Source organism: Vicugna pacos, unplaced genomic scaffold (assembly GCF_048564905.1).
Source record: "Vicugna pacos unplaced genomic scaffold, VicPac4 scaffold_19, whole genome shotgun sequence".
NCBI classification, from domain to species: Eukaryota; Metazoa; Chordata; class Mammalia; order Artiodactyla; family Camelidae; genus Vicugna; species Vicugna pacos.
Window position 1 is genome coordinate 68,020,134 of NW_027328740.1, and position 21,219 is coordinate 68,041,352.

Sequence of the window (21,219 nt, forward strand, 5' to 3'; positions counted from 1 at the left end):
GTGTTCCTAGAACATTCTATGCTGAGTCAACTTCTGAAACTGCTAAGCTCGCAAGAGGCAAGTACGATTTGCTTACTACTGTGGGTCCATCCCTCTCCCCTACACACTCAGAAGTGTGCATGTTATGAATAAATGAATGAAGGGGTGGGTCACAAATGGACAGTGTTGCTATTGCCCGTCCCGACCACATCTTCCTGTAGAACATCAGAAGCAAAACCAGGAGTACCTGTCACTTCCTCCTGACACCCTAGCTGCCTCCGGTGTCAGTTCTAGTAAAACCCAACCTCTTCCAAAGCCCTCCACCCCAGGCCCTCTCCAGTGTCCTCCCCAGCAGGGCACCCTCCACCCTGGACCGCATAGGGCACTCTCCCCGAGTCCCCACTCCACAAGCCTCCAGGCCTCTGAACGGGCTACACTTGCCACCTGAGCCACATTCTTGACTCCTTCTCCTGGCTGACTCTTACTCTGTCCTCACAACTGAATGTAGAGCCCATTTCTTCCAGGAAATCCTCTCTGATAATGTCCTTTAGGTCTTGGATGGGCTCCCTCTACAGCAGCACTGCATGGTGACCAACTGGGTGTTTGCCCGCTCCTTTGAGACCACGGCCACGTGGGAAGGAGTGAGAGATAACAAGAGGGGTGGGAGAAGCAAAAAGCAAAAATCACAGCCCAAGTCGCAAATTCAAGGATACTTTCTCAGAAAAAAGAATAAACTATTTCACACGTGTGCAATTTGGCTACTATTTTTGTGGCTTGTGGACAGCAAGAACTTGGTGTTCTAGTCCAAAACCCAGGTTACATGCAAAGAAATGTATATATTCTTATCCAAAGGAAACCAGAGCTGCTCAAAAACAGTTTGCTGTTAGAATTGAAAGGAACTTTGATAAAGGCAATCTCTCTCTCTCTCTTCTTTGTTTTCTAGCATCATATAATTTTAGAAGTATTTGCGTGACTAACAGATGGCTACAGCCCGTGATTCTGCACTGGAGTGTTTGGGGCTGAGGAAGCCCAGATTACATTCACTCTGTAAATGCAATCACACCAACACACTGATAGGCACCCTGACGGTGGAGCTGATGTTCCAAAGCAGGCAAACTTATGCTGTAAGAGAACTCTAAATAGAAAGTAACAAATGCAATGTTCTGTACTCAATTTCATTCGCTATATTGGCCATTAACTGATAGTATATCTTGTCTAATGAAACCCAAAAATAAATTGTCAAATTCGATTTTCTTCATCTGACCATTTTATGCTAACTTTGGATATCAAACCCTCACTCCATACGGAAAGCTCAGGCCTACACTGCAGCACAGTTACATCCCGCGGAAGAAAGCCGATCAAGGGAGAACTGGAGAGTTTCCCTTCAGAAGCTGCTAAGTCTGGTTTTGCACCTGTACATCATTTGCAACCACGTCATCGTCAAAGGAGTAAGACCTTACCCCTGTGGGGCATAAAACACTGGGGTGCTTCCGAAAGCTCAAAGAACACTGAGCTTTGTGAAACAGTCCTGAGGCACCTAAATCGCACTTTTTCTGAAAGGCTCCAAAACTGACCCACTTCACCATTCCAGGCACAACAGGGAGGTACCGGAATTAGGAGAGAAAACATGCCCTTGAAGTCTGACAAGGCCCTGCTTGAATCCTGCTACAGCATTTACTAGACACTAAACGGACCAATTCCTTAACCCCTCTGAGAAGGCTTCCCAATCTGCAAAAGGGGGCTGCCACCACCCACCTGGGAGGCATGGATGTGAATGCAACACGCAAGTAGGGCGGCCGACTGGTACCTGACACGGGGCCTGGCTAGTTTCCCTCCGCTGCCCTTCTCCCCCGTTAAACTTGCACTGTTCCCCCTGGTAAGGGTCAAGCCCCCGGACCAGACTACCCGATCCTTCTGTGTATCCCCGGATACATGATTTACCCTTAGGAGGCCAGAAAAACTGCCTCCTACCCGGTCACTATCAATGTTCTTAAGAGTCTAGGTTTTTTTTAACTCTATTTTGCAGGGAGACTATTTCAGAAGTATCCAACCACCATTCTCCACTTTGGCTCCTCTCCCAGCGCCCATCCCTTCTCACCTCAGATACTCTGTATGTTTGCCCTCTGTTCATGGGAAAGCGAGTCCGGTAGGGTAGGGACTCCCTAGGCCTCCCTCCCTCCCTCACAGGTGAGAGTGACTACCTTCTCCCCACTCCCCACTCCAACTCTACCTTCTGAGAAGTTTCCCCTCCCGGACCCTACAGCCTGTGCATCGTCCCAAGACGCGCACACGTGGCCACAACCCTCCTTTCAGATTTCTTCCTGGGTGGCCCTGCCCAGACCCCGGCCCCTTGAGGATAAGTGCCATTGTTCTGGATTTCGCAAACTCCGCTGACTGACACACCAAAGCTGCATGGTCTGGGCTTTCCTCCAACACAGGCACAACCCTGCCCCCACTCAGCCTCAGTCTGCAGCTCTCAAGATGAGCTCATCCACCTGCACGGCTGTGAACACCAGCTAAGAATGATGACTCCCAACGTGTATCTGTAGTCCGGCTCCTTCACCTGAGCCCCAGGCTCATAGACCCGAATGCCTCTTTGAAGTCCTAACTTGGATGAAATATGGCATCTTAAAAATGCCTCATGTCCACCATTTACTCTGGAATTCGATTCCTGGCAGGTACCTCCCAGGCTCCCCATTTTCGTAACAGCCCCAGCACCCACTTAGTGTTTGAGATCACGTTCAATTTCCCTTGTTCCCTCCCCCTAGCCCTGCCCTAGAATCAGTCTTGTCATTTCTGTCGCTAAGCCAGTCTCAAGTGTGGTTCTGCAGAGACCACGGCCAGAACCCCACAAGCTCACAGCATGGTGCAGTGAGTCATAGTCCTCCGAAGGGAGCTCCCTGGAGGGGGAGGCATCTCCTGGCCCTGGTCACCACAGAAGGCACTGGATTCTCACAAAGGAGGCCCAGGAGAAGGGACTCAAGATTCTCCCGTGGTCTGAACTTTGAAGGGCCCAAGGTTTGGGGGAGCTCCTAACTAGCAGACACACTTGCCAGTGAGCAGATGATGATGGAGGAACCCAGGCAAGGCTGTTCTCACTCCGGCCCTGGGCTCTCGGGGGCCACGGGAAAGGCCTGTGTCCAGGGCACAGCCCGGCCATCACTGATCCCAGCCTGCATTTGCCAACCAGAAAAGCCTGGACTCCTTCTACTTGCGACACTTACTTCTGTTCTGTTCCCCCCGAGAATGTGCTGGACTCTTTCAGAAAGTCTGGCCTGTCTCAGGAAATACCAAGTCAGTGAAGGATGAAGTGTCCACATTTGGACCAGAGCATGAAAGGAGAAACAAGGTCTCATGGCCAGCATGACGGTGGTGGCCAAACCCTTCTCCGGGTGAGATGAACCAGGGTGTGTGTGAAAATGCAAGGTTCTAGGTCGGTCAAGGCATCTCCCTTCACGGCTGACTGGGGTGTTGGGGACTCACTACCGCAAACTAACGACACGGCCATCAGTGGTGGACGTCAGCTGCAACAGACACAGAGTCAGCTACTTAATGCCAACATGGGTTAAAAGTAAAGGCTATTGCAGGGAGGCCTGCACAGCTGCTTAAGCAAACTACAGACCAGGCTCTGAATGCCCACTGGCTGAAACAGCGAGGAAGCTACGGTCCCCGTTAGTGGTCCCAGTGTCCAACAGATCCAAGTGAGCCAGCTACTTAGCAGAAGGCCACATTGTCCTGATACTGAGAGAAACCAGCGTCGTAAAGGGAACAAAAGAGTGACATGGATTTTAGACCCACTTCTGCCCCTTTATGAAGGCAAAGTAAAGTAAATGGCATTGGGAAGGCAAAGGCAAAAGAAAACTGCTTCCTCCAACAGCGCCCCTTGTGGGCTGCTCACCACCCCAGCCTTCCACGTCCTCCCCAGTGACCGCCGGCCAGGAAGCGCCGTCAGGCTCGTTACACAGCGACGGCCAGGAACCGCGTGCGAGTAAAAGCCAGAATCAAGCAAGGTACTGCAGACTTTGACTTTACAAGTGAAAATATCCATGAAAAACCTCCATCAGATGCCACCTAAATCAATTCGCATCTCACTTCCTCAAAACAAACAAGCAAAATTAATAATGGCTCATTTGTGACCAATATAAGGAGGACCAAACAGGCTCCTCCAAGCAAGGATTTTAACAGGTATCAAACACCAGTGCGTGATGTGTTAACAAAGCAAAAATTCCAAAACATTAGAAAATAATAAGATGACTAGGATAATAAATGGATCGAGGCAGTTGTTAAGTTTTTGCTTTTTAAAGCGATGGAGGCAGCACAAAGTGAAATGTAGGTATTTCCAATGCAGGGTGTGCACAACCCACCTTTTGAGACCCAACAGCTTGCTCACAGGGTGGTACGAGAGAAAAAGGAAAAGAGGAACAAGCAAAAGTTAGAAATACACAACAACCAAAATAACTTTGACAGCATGAATATAAGAATTTACATGAGTTTGATGAGGCCAGAGACGTGGGGACAGTGAGACCCACCCTCACCTCCTGCTCCGGGGAAGCCAGGGGCCTGAGGGGAGCGACACTGTAGTGGGGAGCCCAACATCGTCAGCGCCCCAAACCAAAACTCCACCTACATGCGCCTAGACAGCTTTTGATCTAGAAAACTTGGTCGCATTTCAGGCTGGACAGTTTTACTCACTCCCACCAAGAGTAGCAGGAGAGAATTAGGCTCTGCTCCTGTACCAAAGCATTGTTTTAAAAGTTGGGTGATTATGGAATAAAAGCAATAATGGAGTAAAATTATGGGAGGAGAACGTGTTTGATCAGAGCTCACTGGCTGTGTTATCTCACTGACGTTCAGATGCTGGCTGAGCGCTTCTGGTACCAGAATAGACAGATCCAACAGGAGGGAGGTTTAATGTGCTGCTGTATTTTGATGCTCAGAGCTGTGACTGGTAGACGAGGTTCTGGGTAAACAATGGTGACAGTGTCAATCACTATGCACTAAGCACACTGTCCTGAAACTAGCTCCTCCGCCAAATCCCGAAGACAGACTTCAAAAAGTAAAAACAAGCTGGCAATCTCCGGTGGGTCTGCAGACTCATAGCCAAGCAGTTGCTGAGTAAGTATGTCACCAGTGCCTCCTATGACAAAAGAGGAGGCCAGGGGGCTGGAGCAGGGATCCAGGATTCCACCGCTCACCCACCAGTCTGTCCAGGGGTAGAAGGTGGCCCTGCTGATGCTGCAGCGCTGTGCGCACGTGTAGTCCCACCTTAGTACGTCACCAATGTGCCTCTCTCACCTAACGCCTGGGGGCTCAGCAGGAGGTGACAGGTGAAGTGAACAGAGCCAGGCTGGTAGTGGCCTGGTGCTGGCATCTGTGCCCTCAGCAGTGCCCAGGACCCTAAAAGTGACACCTCATCTCCAAGGAGCAGAAGGGGGCTTAGGTGTGTAGATCACAGAGCCCTGCGAGGACAAGTACACATCATGGCCACAACATGTCTCGCCATTTCCTTAAGCCATAGAGGCATGTCCGGGGAGGAACTGAAAATTCATCCAGAGCCCGCCAGGCACCACACGCAGGTGGGACTCGGGTCCCCTGTGCCTTTCACTCACAGGTCTGGCCGGGACATTCTTTTTGTCAGTTCTCTGGTGTCTTCTCTAACTTACCAAAACCGAGAAAGTATGGTCTGACCTTAGATAAGTCCAAGAATTACGGAGCCTCGACTCCATAGCGGGCCCAGTAACATGTGCCAGGACCACCAACCGTCACGTATGAGACCGCTTTGCGTGCTTTCCAGCGCAGGGAGAGCAGACTCAGTGCCCGAGGCCCGAGGCCGGGGGACACAGCTTCCCTCGCTCTCCGCAGCAAAGGGGGACCACCTCTCAGCAAAGGCATCTCTCCCTCTTCTGCCCGAGGGATGGCACGATGGCCACACAGGGAAGCAGAGCAGAGGGTGGCGGAGGGGGGCAGATGGCCCAGAAGAGCTCGTCTGCAATTCCGGGGCAAAGTGGGGTCACTGACCTAATCACAGGGACAAAGTGAGGATGAACCTTTCCATACTCTGTCCCATAATCCGTGACAAGCCTTCCCCTGCGTAAGGAGCTTCTTCGGAAATCCCTGGCGGTGTTTCTGTTGTCCGAAGCTGGCATGGTGGCTGTCGGGCAGGAAGAACACCCTGGGAGGCAGGAGACACGGGCTCCAGCCCCAGCTCAGCTAGTGCCTCGACCTGCTGCGTCTCGGGATTCAGCCCCTCACCTATACATCAGATGGACAAGACTGTCCCAGGACAACGGGAATGCAATGAGAGTCACACAAAGAAAGTTTTCCAGTTGCCACATTTAAAAAAGTAGAAAAACAAACTCTTTAAAGTGATTCTAAGAACAGAACTAATTTAATGTAATATGTATCATACTATCATTTTGACATATAGTAAATATAGAAATTATCAAGATAGTTTACATTCTTTTTTCTAGACAAGTCTCAGTGTCTGATGTCCATTTGAACTTCTACACATCTTAGTCTAGACCAGCCTCCTCCCCAGCGCTCCCAGACTCTTTGGCTGTGGCTACCCTATTGGACAGCAACTCCAGGGGTCCCACCAGGGGTCTCGGTTGGAAAGGGGGAGTAAGTATCCAAACTAACCCTAAATGGATCTCTCTGAACTAAAGACGAATTCATTTTTAAAACTTTGAAAACCGTCAGACTGCATCTCCCTCCCCCCTTGGCTGCAAGACAGCTCCCCTTCTTGCTGATCCCTTTCTGGAGGTAGGAAAGCAAACCAGGCACACAGCCAGGGCGGCCGGGACTCCACGTAGGCTTACCTGCTGTCTGTGTCCAGCCCCACCAAGTCCCTTTTCTCAAATGGGATGTAGAGGAGGGGGATCTTGTCCCTAAAATTGTTGGTGGCCCTGTCCAGGTGCTCGGACTCGAGCACGATGAAGAGCTACTCGATGAAGTCCTTGATCCTCTTCTCCACCGTCCCACAGTCCTCGTAGCTGGGGTACATGGCCAAATCAGTGTGCAGCTGTTCAGCAAGCTCGCTCTTCAGCACAAAGACGAAGAGCCACAAATCGTCCTGCGTGTTGCCACACAGCTCCTCTGCACAGAGAGCTCCTCGATCTGCAGCCAGTCCTTGGCCAAGCGGTCAGTGATGGTGACGAGGCCAATGACCCTTTGGTGGGTCTGGAAGTCTCCCCACTCGTTCTTGTGTGGGTAGTGGTACCTGTAGTGGATAGAGAATGACTGCTGGTAGCCGCCAAACCTGTCCTGCCTCACTGAGGAGATCTGTTTATAGATGCATAAGATATTCTCCTCCAAGATGATCCCCACATGCTGGACCACCATGGGGAGAGTCTCGTGGTCCTCAGCACACTGCACATAGTCAGGGATGCTCATGTTGCAGGCCCTGCCAAGAGGGGAGAGGAGACTGAGGTACACGCTGTGCTGTGGGCTGCAGGCCCCTCTGGGATGCGGTGACCTGTGTGTACCAGCCAGAAGGCAAGGGAAGCCCAAGCAAAGCCGGGGGTACAGCCTGTCCTCAGAGTCTGCACATGGCTACCGTAGCTAGGATCATATTATCCTGCTCTTGGTCTAGGCTTCCAGCCCCTGCAGAAAAGGGTCATTTCTTGTTTTCTGTTTCCAACATCTAGCTAGGCCCTGATGTTCAAAAATGTTGAATGAATGAATGAAAAAAGGAACTGCTTCCACACCCCTCAGCAGAATATAATGAAAAGAACCACAGTGGGATCGAAAGATCTGGATTTCAACTCCAATTTACTTGATCTCCTACGCTGCAAAATAATGGATAAGAAAACTCGCCCTGGGGAGGAGGGTACAGTCCAGGGATTGAGCACATACTTAGCATGCACGAGGTCCTGGGTTCAATCCCCAGTATCTCATTTAAAAAAAGAAACAAAAAATAAACTTAATTACTCCATAAAAATTAATTAAAAATTAAAAAGAAAAAACATTGCAATTAACACAACATTGTAAACTTGACTGTACTTCAATTAAAAACAAAACAAAACAAAACAAAACAAAACACCTTGCCTTACAAGAATATATCTAGATCAAGGCAGATTGCAAATGCAAAATGCCTAGGGTACCACCTACATGAAAAGGGGGGATGTACAAATTTACTAATCCTTCCTTTATGAGCTGTATTTCCTTTGGGAGGTTTTATGACCTCTGAGAGTTAATTTTCACAGATGAAAAAAGAAAACATAAGTTGATTCTCAGTACTGCTGTAGAATTAGATAACCGTATGAAAGCATCTGACCCACAGAGTGTACTCAATAAATGTTTGTTGAATGAATGAATAAACAAGCAAATGAATGCTGCTCCCTGCCACAATCATAATGGTACTGTCTGGGAATCACAAGCCCTTGTCCCACCCGACTCTACACTAACAATGTGGGTGACCTGGGATGGCCTGTGTGCTTCTCTAAACCCCAGTTTAATCACGAATAGAAATGGGAGTAATAACACAAATCTCAAAGGGTTAGTGAGTCAATAATGAATTGTACCCCAACCTTGCAAGATGGAAACGTTAAGGCAAATTGGGCAAAGAGTACATAGGCTGTCTCCGTATCAGCTCTTACAACTGCATGGGAATCTTCATTACATCTCAAAATAAAAAGTCTAATTTTTTAAAGAGGCTATCGAGATTAAATGAGCTCACTGCCTTAAATAAGGAACACACAGTACAAATAGGACAATGCACAGCCCATGAGATACACTCAGTAAACATTCCCACTGAACCCACTGGTCCCTCCAACTCCAGAGCACAAGGATGGGTCCCCATGGCCAGAGGCCACTGCACCTGAAGCTAACAAAGCTAATCGTCCCCACTTTCAAGAGCCCCTGCCACCACCCTAGGTCTAATTTTGTATTTGTAACTTTGTTTTCTTTTTCTTAAATAGGAACCCCCAATTGCATAGCCTTCAGGTCACCAAAACCTGACCACGGAAATAATGACAGCAGCACTCCCCAGTGAAACAATAAAATTAAAAGCCATATCTACAAGAACTCTGTGTAATTTTAATGGCAGGAACTTCATCCTGGACTGAGAGGAAGAGGACTGGGGAGGAGGGGGCCATCTGGGGCACACAGTCCCAGGGGCCACCTTTCCCATGATGGACTTTAGTCTCAACCCACACACTCCAGGAAATTCAAATTACACATAGACAGAGTGCTATGGACAAGATTTTTTTTTTAAGAAACCCCTGATTCTCTAACAGGTCAGGTTTCTACTGAGACACAAATGTCTTATGTGTATATTGTTTCAAAAAAGCCTAAAATAATATCACTCCAACTTGACACATGAAGAAACAGAGGAAAAGAGAGGTTTATCACACTGTTCAAGATTAGAGAGAGGCCACATCAGAGGCTGTATTTAAATCCAAGCCCCTGCTTTAGTTCTCACACTAGAAAGTGTGACATACTGCCCCCTCCCTGCAATAAATCTCTTAAGTCTTTTCTGTGCTACCTGGAAAGAACCAAAGTCACATTAACTTTCAACAAAGAGCTGTGTCACCCCTTGGAGGACGTATCAAAATCTGAAGAATTAGGGTTGGAGCAGAGATTTTAGTTCTGTTTCTCAAAAGGAGACATAGGTTTAAAAGAAACCAAAAAGCACTTATCTAGTCTAAGCCCTCATTGTACAGAGAAGGAAACGGAGGCTCAGAAGAGATGAGGAAAGGGCCTTATTTGCAAATCTTGCCTCAGCGCAGCACCAAGCCAGCACTGGGCACTACTGGGGAAGGATGTGTGAGGCCCAGGAGAATGAGTGTTAGAAAAAGGAAAGAGAAGAAGCATACAAGCTCTCTCTCTACACCGTAGTACCATGCAGTTCCACCAAATTATCCAGTATGGGAGTCGCCAATATTAAGGTGGGCTAAACAGGTTATAGAAACCTGGAAGTCTCAACCACAGTGGAAATTCCAACTTTTATATGGCTTTTCCCAGTTCAAGCATGAGCTCAGCGGGAGCTCCGTGCCAGGCACTACACGAGGCCTGGAGTTCTCCCAAATACAGATCTCTATGAACACGTGTGCAAACCACATGCAGGCCCACCAGAAGAAAAACGCCCACAGAGAAGACGGAATTACTGAAAATGAAGGCAGCCAACCAGCATATATTATGAGCAAAAAGGATGCTGCTAGAAATACTCATGGACATAGCAAACTGTGGCTAGCAAGTGGGAAAGGGGGAGGGACAGTTTAGGAGTTTAGTATGATCAGATACACATTACTATATATAAAATAAATAAATGACAAGGACCTACTGTATAGCACAGGGAACTATATTCAATTTCTTGTAATGAGATATAGTGAAAACAATCTGAAAAATATACATGTACATATGCATATATATAACTGAATCTCTGCTGTACACCTGAAACTAACATTGTAAACTGATTACACTTTAATAAAAAATAATAATTTTAAAAATAAATAAATAAATAAAAGAACACTGTAATCTCCTTAGCTGTAGGCGCTGGAGAACAATGGTTGCAAGCACCAAGTCTACTCGATCACTCCAGCAATGGCTGTCACTCTATCTGACCATCAGAGTCACTTGGCTTCACTGAGGTTCTTTTCTCTTTTGTGAAAAGCTACAGTTGCAACCAATGTTATATTTAATCTCATTGTTCACAAACCCAACAAATTAGTGAAGACTTTCCATAGGCCAGGCTCTGGACAGATGAAAAGATAGGGTCCCAGATACATTTATGGGTAGAAAAAGTTAACGCCATAAAGACATTAATTCTTCCTGTTCTGATATATAGATTCAATGCAATTCTGATTAGAATTCCTACCAGACTTTTTATGGAATGTAACAAGTTAATTTAGGGTCAGGAACAGCCAGGAAACTTCTTTAGAACCACCACTGGGGAGGGGTGGATAGATCATTCATTTCCACTGTTCTTTCTGAAGTGATGAAAACTTTCAGGAATAATAATGGCTGCACCACTGTGAATATGCTAAAAGCTGCTGAATTGTGCTATTTAAATGGATGGACTTCATGGTGTGTGAACAATATCGCAATAAGACTGTTCTATGAAAAAATATTTCTGGACCACTATTTTTCCCTCTATATTACTAATCTGCCCCACAATTTTAGAAAAACAAAAAAAGAAAACCAAACAAAAATTTTCCAGGAGATCTTTAGGACTGTAATGTTCCTGGGTCTCCAAAATTCCTCTGATGTTCTGCTCCTGTTAACACACACTAGTTGGGCTGGACTAGTTCAGGACTATATCTTTTTAAAATAGATGGTCACATGTTTCACCCTGGGAGAGGGGAGGATGGAGAAAGTCACAGCCTCATGCCCTCATCTCTTTTTTTTGAGTAGAGAAAGTTTTTACTGAAGGGCCAAACAAGGAGAACAGTGGCTCGTGCTCAAAAACCCTGAACTCTGATGGTTTTTGAGGTGAATTTTTTTCTTTTCTTTTTTTTTATTAGGGTAAAGTTTTTAATAGGCAAAATGAGGCTTGAGGGCTTCCAGGTGTGTGACGTTCTTCTGACTAGGTGGTGGTAGGTAATAGGGCCGTGTTCCAGGAATCTCTTGCTCAGCCTGAAGTTACCATTCTCCACCTGGGTGGGGGCCTTAGCTCCTGCAGAACAACTCAAACATATTAAGTATAGCCCTGCCCCTACTCCTCGGCTCATTTTTAAGTGAACCAAGCCCTGCTTTCAACACTGTGATCACGCTCACTATAAAAACAAGTGACATCAACAAGCACCACCATCCTAACACCAGAAAAAGTATTAAGGGCATTTACCTGGGGCAGAAACACTGAGGGAGGAGATAGAAGCATGCTCTGAGTTGGCGCTTTCTTTTCCCAAGTCTCTGGCAGGAGAAGCAGGGCTTTACAGCCAGAGGATCTCAGCCCCAGGGAACAGCGTCCACGCCACTGAGCTGGACCTTGGGGACAGGTAAAGGGAGAGGACTGCAGTCTAGGGGTGGCGGGGCAGGGAAAGCGGCGGGGGGCGCGGGCTGCAGCCCCGCTCGGAGGCCAGTCCCAGCCACTGTCCCCCACCCTCGCCCGGCTCCGCAGACCCCGCCGGCCCGGGACACAGCCGGCCCAGGGGCGGGGACGGGCCGGCGGCCGAGGAGAGGAAGCCCGGGAGGAGCGGACTCGCTGCGGGAGAGCGGAAGCGGGCGCCGGCCGCAGACTGAGGGGAGCCCGTCTGGGGCGAGAGGTGGCAGGTGCGGGCCGCGGTGTGGACGGGGGTGGCCATGTCCCTGGCAGGTGCGTGACCGGCCCTGGACAGGTGTGGCCTGGGGGCCGGGGCAGGTGGCGCAGGCAGAGGGGGCTGGCGCGAGCCCCTCAGCTGGACACTCGCTGACTCGAGCCCTTGCAGGCTGTGACACGCGGATCCCCTTCCCCAGAGCCCCCGCACTTCCACTTCCACAGCCGGAGGCCCCGACCCGGGGCAGGAACCAAAGGCCTACCGGGCGACAGACCCGAGCAGCCAGGGCTGATCCCTGGCTCGGAGCTGGAGCTTCGGACGCGCTGTCCAGCTGGCATCCAACCGTGGGAATGATCGGGAGGGCCAGCGATCCGCTCTGGGCTCTGGGTTCCGCGAGATACACTGGGGAATCGAGGGAGGGGGGAGAAGATGGGAGGAGTAGGAGAGGAAGCGAAAATTGGAGGGAGAGAGATGGACGAAGGAGGAGGAAGGAGAAGCGAGAGATCTAGAGGGAGAATGGGGAGTGGAGTAGCAGAGATGAAGAGAAAAAGCTTTACCTTCAAGGGCACTCCAAAGGAGGCGCCAGTCCTGCCTCCTTGCCCTTCTTTGGCCCCTCAAGGCCAGAAGCTCAAATTTCACCTCCCTGGTCAAGCCCTCTAAGCTTTTCCAAATATTTTATGCACACTTCAACCTATGTATGTAAATTCGTTTAAAGTTTTACTTATTTTTAACCTAAAATGATTTAAATCCTCAAGTGACTTCTGCCACGATAAAAGCAAACAACAAATCAGACTCCGTTTTAGATCTGTTCCTTTGACTTTAACCCTCTGCTCTGTTTCCGAGGCTTAGTCTTGTTGGTTCTGCACCTTTTATAAAACAATGTTGCCTAAAGTCAGAAATACACAGGAGAACCTATTCTTAAGGCTTTGACCTTTAAGGATATTAACACTTTTCCATTCTTATAAAGATAACATGTTGCAGAACAGAAAATAACATTTGTTTTGTCGGAGGTTTACAGGGATCTGACCCAGGTGGACAGCTGCAACAACAAAGGATTCCTACACCAAGATATTTGCAACAACCAAGCACAACCCCTTCCCCTTTTTAATATAAAAGGAGCCTGAATTGTGACTAGGGGAAGATGGTTCTCCAGGACAATTACTCTGCCATCTCCTCAGTCAGCTGACTTTCCAATTAAAGGCGCTATTTCTTGCCACAAAACGTGGTCTTCCAATTTATTGGCCTGTCTTGCAGTGAGCAGAATGAGATTGGACTCAGTAACACAACCAAACATTGAAAGTATTAATTTGGTATATTAAATGACTTGCTCCTGCTGATCTTTGTTCCTGACATTTTCTTTTCTTGACCACTCCTGCTATGTTTATGAAAAATCTGTCAGTCTGCCCTTGTGGACACATTTACATCTCTAGCCACTACCCTTCCAGATAAGAACTGATGTCACCAAAATTGCTAAGAGATATTACATGGTCAGAAAAGACCAGAAGTGTGTACTGGCTGACATACAGGAGCAGGCTGGGACACCTGACAAGATGTCATAAGCATGGATAGACAGCTGGGCACCAAAGGAGAAGCTTCTAAGCCTCCATGAAGGACTTGCTGGATAAGGAAAAGTCCCAGATTGTAGATATGATCCCACCATGAGCTTCCTGGGTGAGGCTCAGCAAGTCATTTAAGTTCTCTAGGCCCGTGCTGTCCAACATGTGAGCAAGCAGCCACATGCAGAATTATGAAGTTATTCTGTAGCCAGGCAGAATTATAAATAAACATTTTACAGCAAAGACTCAGCACGTATGATGTTTAGAAACAGTGGTTTTCTTGCCCTAACAGGTTATTTTTGTATGTCTTGCTTTCTGTGGTTTGTAACGCCCGTGACTAATGATTCCCTTATACTGAGGTATTTTGAAGTTATAAGTTACTGGACACAGTACCCTCATATCACAGTTGAAAAAAAAAGATCCACATAAACCAGGCCACTTGATTTAGTAGTTATGAGCAGGGTCTCCGGGGCCAGCCTGCCTGAGTACAAATTCTCACTCTGCCTCTGGGGGGTTCTGTGTGAATCTTGGAGAAATTTTTATTTTTATTGTTGTTGTTGTTGTTATTTTACTTATTTGTGCCTCTTTTTCCTAACCTTTTAATGGTGAGGAATATGTAGACTCTATCTCCTACTGTGCTGGCAGGATTAAGTGATTTAACGTCTGTGCTGCCCACCTCCCTGGGTTTCAGCATTCTCCAGGCAATCAGTTTCACACCCGGAGTCATTCTCCACTGTCTTAGTCAGTCTGGGATGCTGTAAAAAATTACCATGGGACAGAGGCTTAAACAACCAGCATATTCCTCAAGTTTTGGAGGCTGAGACATTCAAGATCAAGGTATCTGGGAGAGGATTGCCTCCATGGCTTGAAGATGGCTGTCTTCCCACTATCTTCATGGGGTGGAGAGCTGAAAGAAGCAAGCACTCTGGGGCCCCTTATAAGTGCCCTAATCCCATTCATGAGGGCTCTACACTCTTGACCTCATTTTATCCTACAAATCACCTCCCTAAGGCCCCGCCTCCCAGTACCATCACCCTGGGAGATGGGGTTTCGACATATGGACTTTGAGGGGATGCAAACATTCAGTCCACACATCGGCTAACTCTCCCCAACATGCAGTTATCAAACCTGTAGCTAATTTCAAAGTAATGTTTATATCTCTCTGCCCATTTCCATTCCTACATCCACTAACACTGAAGCCCTGTTAGATTTCATTCCTTATTTTTCTGGTAGAGATTTAATTGATTCCTCTACTCCAATGCTCCCCTCACTCCAAACAGTCTGCTTAACAGCCCTGCCAGGTAGGTCTTCCTTAAAACACCTTCCCACTGCACCTGGTTGTTTTTCAGGTGTAAATGTCAGAATCCTCTCCACACCCCATCCTAGACCTTTAATCCCTTACACTACAGCTCACTATGTTATTTTCCTATTACCACTGTAACAAATTTCCATAAGCTTAATAGCTTAAACCAGCACAGATTTATCACCTTATGGCTGTGGAGGTCAGAGATCCAACACAGTTCTCATTGGGCTAAATTCAAGGTACCAGCAGCGTTCCTTCCTTCTAGAGTATCTAGAAGAGAATATTTCCTTGTTTTTGTTTTTTTTTTCAGTTTCCAGCGGTCACACACCTTCCTTAGCTTGTGCCCCATGACATCCTTCATCTTCATGGCCAGCAGCCTTTCTGAACATCGCTCCATGGCTGCACCTCCCTCTGATCCTAAACTCAGATGGGAAATGTCCTATGCTTGTAAAGACCCCTGTGATTACACTGGGCCCACTTGGAAAATCCAGGCTACTCTCCGTATCACCTCATCTCAGGATCCCCTTGTCCCACCCCACTTAGGCATTATGTATGTGGCTGTGACACTCACCTTGGGTAACATTTCCTCTCGTGAGCAATTAAAGGTTGAAGACAATTGTGAACGCCTTTTTGTTTTTCTTCCTTAGTCTTTCCACATTCAGTACATCTGGTGAGATTATACAAATCCTGTTTATTTGTAACCTGGCACTAATCTTTAACAACGTATTATGGGTTTAAAAGGCTAATAGTCAATTTAGAAGGAAAATCCTCTAAGATTTTTTAAGATTTTTGTCCTAAAATGCCTGTCATCCCTTTTAATGTCTACAGTAACATGTCACAGGAGGCTTCCCTGTGGGGGTTGGGGACATATTGTTCTGCCACCACAGTTCCTTCATTCACACCAACGTGCTGGTCTCCTAACAGAGGATCTATGCTCCCAGCTTTGCTCACTTCCTCCTCCTTTCCATTGACCATCCTGTTCCCACTGCTTCCTTCGTTTACCACATCAGGATTTCATGACCACATTCTTCTCTAAATGAAATGGATATTGTGCATCTAACGTCTAATGATTGTTCTCAGTGCATATGCACACACTCACCTACGTGTCTCCCCATCCATCTCTTTATTTTCCTAGAATCTTCCAGAGGAATCTGTTCCATGATGATGATGATGATGATGATACTGACAGTGATGACAGAGGCCTCTCAAGGACTCTGATAAAGAGACAATCAATGAAAAGAGGGAATAATTGCAAAATTTCCCCAGAAACAAGTTAAAGGTAAATAACTGCTATAGTGTTTAATGAAATCGACTAAAATTTAACTATTTTTAAAACTTTATATCACTGTATTTTAAATTTTAAGGGGAATTTTCATTCACCACTAACCAAGATTTGAATTTAGGACCATAATCTAAGAGGACTTCTATCTTCTAACAAATTGTCCACTAGCCTTTTAAACATGGGATTCTTAAAAAAAAAAAAAAAGGTTAGTGCTGGGCTGCAAATAAGTAGGATTCATATAATTTCACCAGACACACTGAATGTGGAAAGACTAGGGAAGAAAAACAAAAAGCCATTAATAATGTCTTCAAACTTACGTTGCACACAGGAGAACACGTTAGCCAAGCTGAGTGTCACATCAACATGACGCCTGAGTGGGATGGGGAAGCTGATCTTCCTCATCAGACATTTATGCTGATTTGTTAGATGCCAACACAGTTTCCTCATTGGATTTGCTTCTAATAATTATGGAACAGTTTAGGCTCTACCAAAAGCAGACTAAACATTTTCCCCTGCCACCAAATCTCTGGACTGAATGTCCCCACAAGAGGGACATGATTATAATTCACAGGAAACTCTTCCTGAGAAACAACAGATTTTTTGAGGGCAGAACTACTGGTCCCCCAGGGAGGGCTGGAGGAAAGATCGAGGGGACACTGGAAATACAGGAGGAGACAGTTCAGATAGTGCTGCTCAAGTAGCCAAAGACATCGTACCAAAAGTTTCGTGAGTGAAGGAGCCTGTGAACACTGAGAAGGTTGTTAAGGCACATCAGCACATAAGTAGCATCACAAGTCAATTGTAGCATGTTTTGATATTTGGAAAATAGCCCACTTCTCTTTGAAAATGCTGCAGTAGCAATAGAAATAATAAACACTGAGCTGTCTTGGAGATAACACACAATAAACAATTCTAAATCTGCAGGATTCCTTGACAATATGCAAGCGATGAGCTGGATGTGTGCTGCAGACACCTCTTACTGCAGGGCTCACTCCTGCAAAGCACAGAACTAGTTTTCTTAGCAGACAGAGGGAACCAAGTCAAGATTTCTAATCTTGACAGGTTTACTATATGGCAGGAAAGATCAGACAAATAAATATAGCTAAATATGAATAAATGCAATCAAATATTATGAAGTGTGCATGGAGCACAGAAGAAGAAAAATTCCTTTCACCTGGGATTTAGAGAAACTTCTTCAGAAAATGTAGCTTTGAAGATGACCAAAGACACGGGTGGAAATTTGGCAGAAGAGGACGTAAGGAATTTAAAAACTAATTCTAAAATTCATATAAAACTTCAAAAAAATCACAGATATCCAAAACAACTGTGAACAAGAAAAATTTTGAAGACTTACAATATCTGATTTTCAGACATTTAAAAATAAAGCTACAGTAATCGGAAAGTATGGTATTGTTGTAAAACAGGAAAATAGAATAATGGAACAGAATAGAATGTTCTGAGCTAAACCAACACTTAGATGAACAATTGAATCTCAGTAAGGATGCAGTGGAGAAAGTATGTTTTCAACAAGTCGTGCTGGAACAATTAGATATCCATATGCAAAAAGAGAAAAATGAACTTTGACCCATACCTCACAAAATACAGAAAAATTAATTCAAAGTGGATCACAGATCTTAATAGGAAATCCAAAACTATAAAACAGCTAGGAGGAAAAGCATAGGCTTAAGCAATGTGACCTTGGGTTTGGCAAACATTTCTTTGCTATGACACCAAAAGTATAATCTATTTTAAAAAGGAACTGATATAGTGAACTTTATCAAAACGAAGACCCTTCAAAGCTCTTCAAAACACTACTAAGCAAATGAAAAGACAAGCCATAGAGAGAAACTATTTGCGCCAGCTTACCAGTCCCCTGAGCGCACCGCGCCCGCCCCCCCAGCAGCAAGCTTGCCTGGAGACGGGCGTCCAGCTTCTCGGGCAGCGGAGGCCGCCCCCAGGCCACGCCTCGGGGAGGAGCGGAGCAAACTGCCGGCTCCCGGGCGGCGGCCCCCCTACCCACGTCGCCCTCGCACCCTAATTGCACTGCCCCGCTCCCCTCCTCAGCAAGCTGGGTGGGACAAGTGTGTCCGGCGACCTGGGGCAGCAGAGGTCGCTCCCAGGCCCGGCCCCCGGGGAGACGGGAGCTAACCCACAAGCTCGCCAGGGGCAGGGCTACTCCCCTCCTCCGCCGCTGCCTCTGCCGCCCCTGACCGAACCGCCCCACCTCCCAGGAGCAAGCTCACCTGGAGTCCGACTTCCGGGGACTCTCCTGCGGCCAAGGCCGCCTCCAGGCCTGGCTGCGGGGAAGAGAAGGAAACAACCGGCTTGCCTGGGCAGCCCCCTCCCGCCGCCGCCACCCGAAACGCACCACACCCGCCTCCAGGGGTCAGGCTGACTGCGAGGATGTGCACCAGCCTTCTGATTCTGGCCACGAGACTGAGCACCTCCCTGCACCCCTACACCCCTGCACTCCCTGCGCCCCTGAACTGCCTGCACCTTCCACAGCCCGTGCACCCCTGGCACAACTTTCACCTTGCACCACCTACAAACCTGCACCCCTACACACCACCACTTGGGCCTGTGGCAGAGCCTCTGCTGTTGCACTAGCGTGCAGGGACTCATATCCTTGCCAGTGCATGATGCATCAGTGGACCTCTGGGGTTGCCTGTCAGGAAGTATATGTTCCCTGCCACTGGGCTGGGCCACTAGGGTGATCTCTGTGACGTCACCCAGGACGGGCTCAGAGATGCTGTTTTCCGGGAAGAGAGGAGTTGAAGCCTTTCTTGAGGGCAGAGCTGTGCTCACCAGGCCATCCACGCTTCATGTTTTACACAGGACTTCACGGAAGTGAAATGGATCCGGCCAAGTAAGACCAGCTGTGCGCCCACCTCAGTCCTGGGCTCTGAGGCAGACAGACTGGCTCCCACCCTCAGGGCCCAGTTTTGGCACCGGAATGATCCCTTGGAGGCATCCCATCAGTTCTCAGGAAGAAGTCTGGCTGCTTCCACCCCATGGCCCTCCCTCCCACTGTGCTGGCCCCAGGAAGTTTCCTTATTTGGGGAAGAAGGCAGCCCAGCCCCTACCCCACCCCTCACCGTGCTCTCACCCAGGATGGTGCTCTCTCTGCCCATCAGAGACTGGAAAGCCATTCCTGTTCAGTTATGTCCCTTCTGAGATGGACTTGCTTCCATTAAATACAAGGCGAGGATGCAACATGGGATGCCCTGGGTAAGAGAACCAAAATAAATAGTTTCTTCTGTGAGATTTTCTATTTATCTGCTGGGACTGGGCTGTGTGTAATTTACTACAGCTATTGGTGTGAGAGGCTAAGGCAACCTGTGTGTCCTTGTTTTCATCTCCCAGCTGTCTTTGGGTTTTCCCTAGACACTCCTGAGACATTTACTTCTTTCAGTTTTACTCCTGTTATTACACAGAGGCCCTATTGACATGGAGGTAAAGCGATGGGGTGGTGAGACAGAGGGGAGCATCTGTAGTCCTGTGATTAGTTCTCATTGAGCCTGTGCCCTGAGCTGTGACCTCCTCAAGTGTGTCTCTTTCCCCCCAACCCAATTTGGGTAACACAGAAGGTATTTCCCTTCCCCCAGGTTGGTTAGGCTCTGGTAAAATAATTTCTCATTAAAAAAACAAACAAAAAACAACTTCCCCCAATGGAACAGAATGTTCTGGGTGTATTTCAATAGAGTTATTTTCTCCTTACCAGGCAGGAAGCATGAGGAGTTATCCTCTGATCTTCATTCTGAGAACAGGGTACGGTCCCGGATGTAAAATGCATGAAAAAGAACATGGGGCACCTCTGACTGGCCCCCTGGAGTTGTCACACTCAGAGTTCCCCACGCTGAGCCTCCCGCTGGCCTCAGGGACCTGTTAAATCTGCCTGCCCCCGGGGTTCTTACAAAAGCGGGTTCGGCCTTGGGAGCTGTGACTCTCCAAGCCTGCCCGGCTGCCTCTCTGGTTTGGGAGCAGCTTTTCCCCTCAGTTTTCTGGGATCTAAGAAGCGCAGTGGGATTGAAGCTCCCTCAGATCTGGTGTTGTTTTCAAGACAGAAGGAGCAACTTCTGAGCTCCACACGAGCTGGACCAGAGGCTGGAAGCCTCCCCTCCTCTGCCTCCATGCAGACAATCAGTGGCTGTGGTTCTAGCCGAGTTTCTGACGATGTGGATTTAAACACACACATCCCAGCCCCTACAGGAGCCGCAGTCCCATAAATCCCCCTAGTTTCCACTGGTAACTATGGAGCCGATGGGGACACGGGTTTCGGGACCACAGACGCCTGACTGCACGACTTGCTCCGTGGCCTATTTACGTGGTTGCTCCGGGCCTTGTCTGAAGTGGCTTGCTTACCACACCTGGTACGTGGGAAACACAAAATAAGTACTAGAACCTTCACTTTTTCTCCCTCCAGGGCCTTCAAACATAGAAAGTAATAAGTGAACTCAGACAACCTAGTCACCACAATGAGGTCCGTCCAGCCTGGCTCTCCTGAGTGATGGGCACTGACTTGCACCTTAACTCGGAACAGTAGGGGAACTGCCTTCCTCTAACTGGGCCTCTCCCCACACCGGGCACGCCCTCAGCAGAGACAGGGCCAGCTCCCCCACTGAGGTGTGTGCTGGTGGCTTCAGTGTGACCTGGCCCTGCCGGGACATGAACCTGCAGTGAGTGAGATGGAGGGTCGGGTGGAGGGGGGTCCCTTCTGGGGTGGCAGGGGGCCCAGTAGCACCGCGCCCAGCCTGGTGCCTGGGGCTTCCCTAACACCTCCTACAGCCCCTGGGTTGGCTCCGGTCCTGGCCACTCCACACACCCTCCCAGTATCTTTTCATTAGTCCCTTTTTTGTTTTTATCAGCGAGAAGTGGCTTCTGTTGCTTGTTCAGTGAAACAGTGCA

At 47.9% G+C, this 21,219-nt stretch overlaps 1 protein-coding gene across 1 annotated transcript; it reads right to left on the reverse strand.

Moving 5' to 3' along the window:
- Window positions 1–6,459: 6,459 nt before the first annotated feature.
- Window positions 6,460–19,326, reverse strand: LOC140693247 (trafficking protein particle complex subunit 9-like). Its single transcript, XM_072957245.1, has 3 exons — window positions 19,120–19,326; window positions 18,558–18,611; window positions 6,460–7,198 (listed from the first exon to the last, which is right to left on the reverse strand). Exons 1-3 carry the CDS (start codon window positions 19,125–19,127, stop codon window positions 7,021–7,023), a joined length of 240 nt encoding a protein of 79 aa, XP_072813346.1. The 5' UTR covers window positions 19,128–19,326; the 3' UTR covers window positions 6,460–7,020.
- Window positions 19,327–21,219: the final 1,893 nt, after the last annotated feature.

Excerpts from the sequence above, each read along its gene's own strand:
- LOC140693247 (XM_072957245.1), bottom strand. Across the intron at positions 7,199-18,557 it reads CCCCGGAAGTCGGACTCCAG|GTACCACTACCCACACAAGA; the intron begins GTGAGCTTGCTC and ends TATCCACTACAG.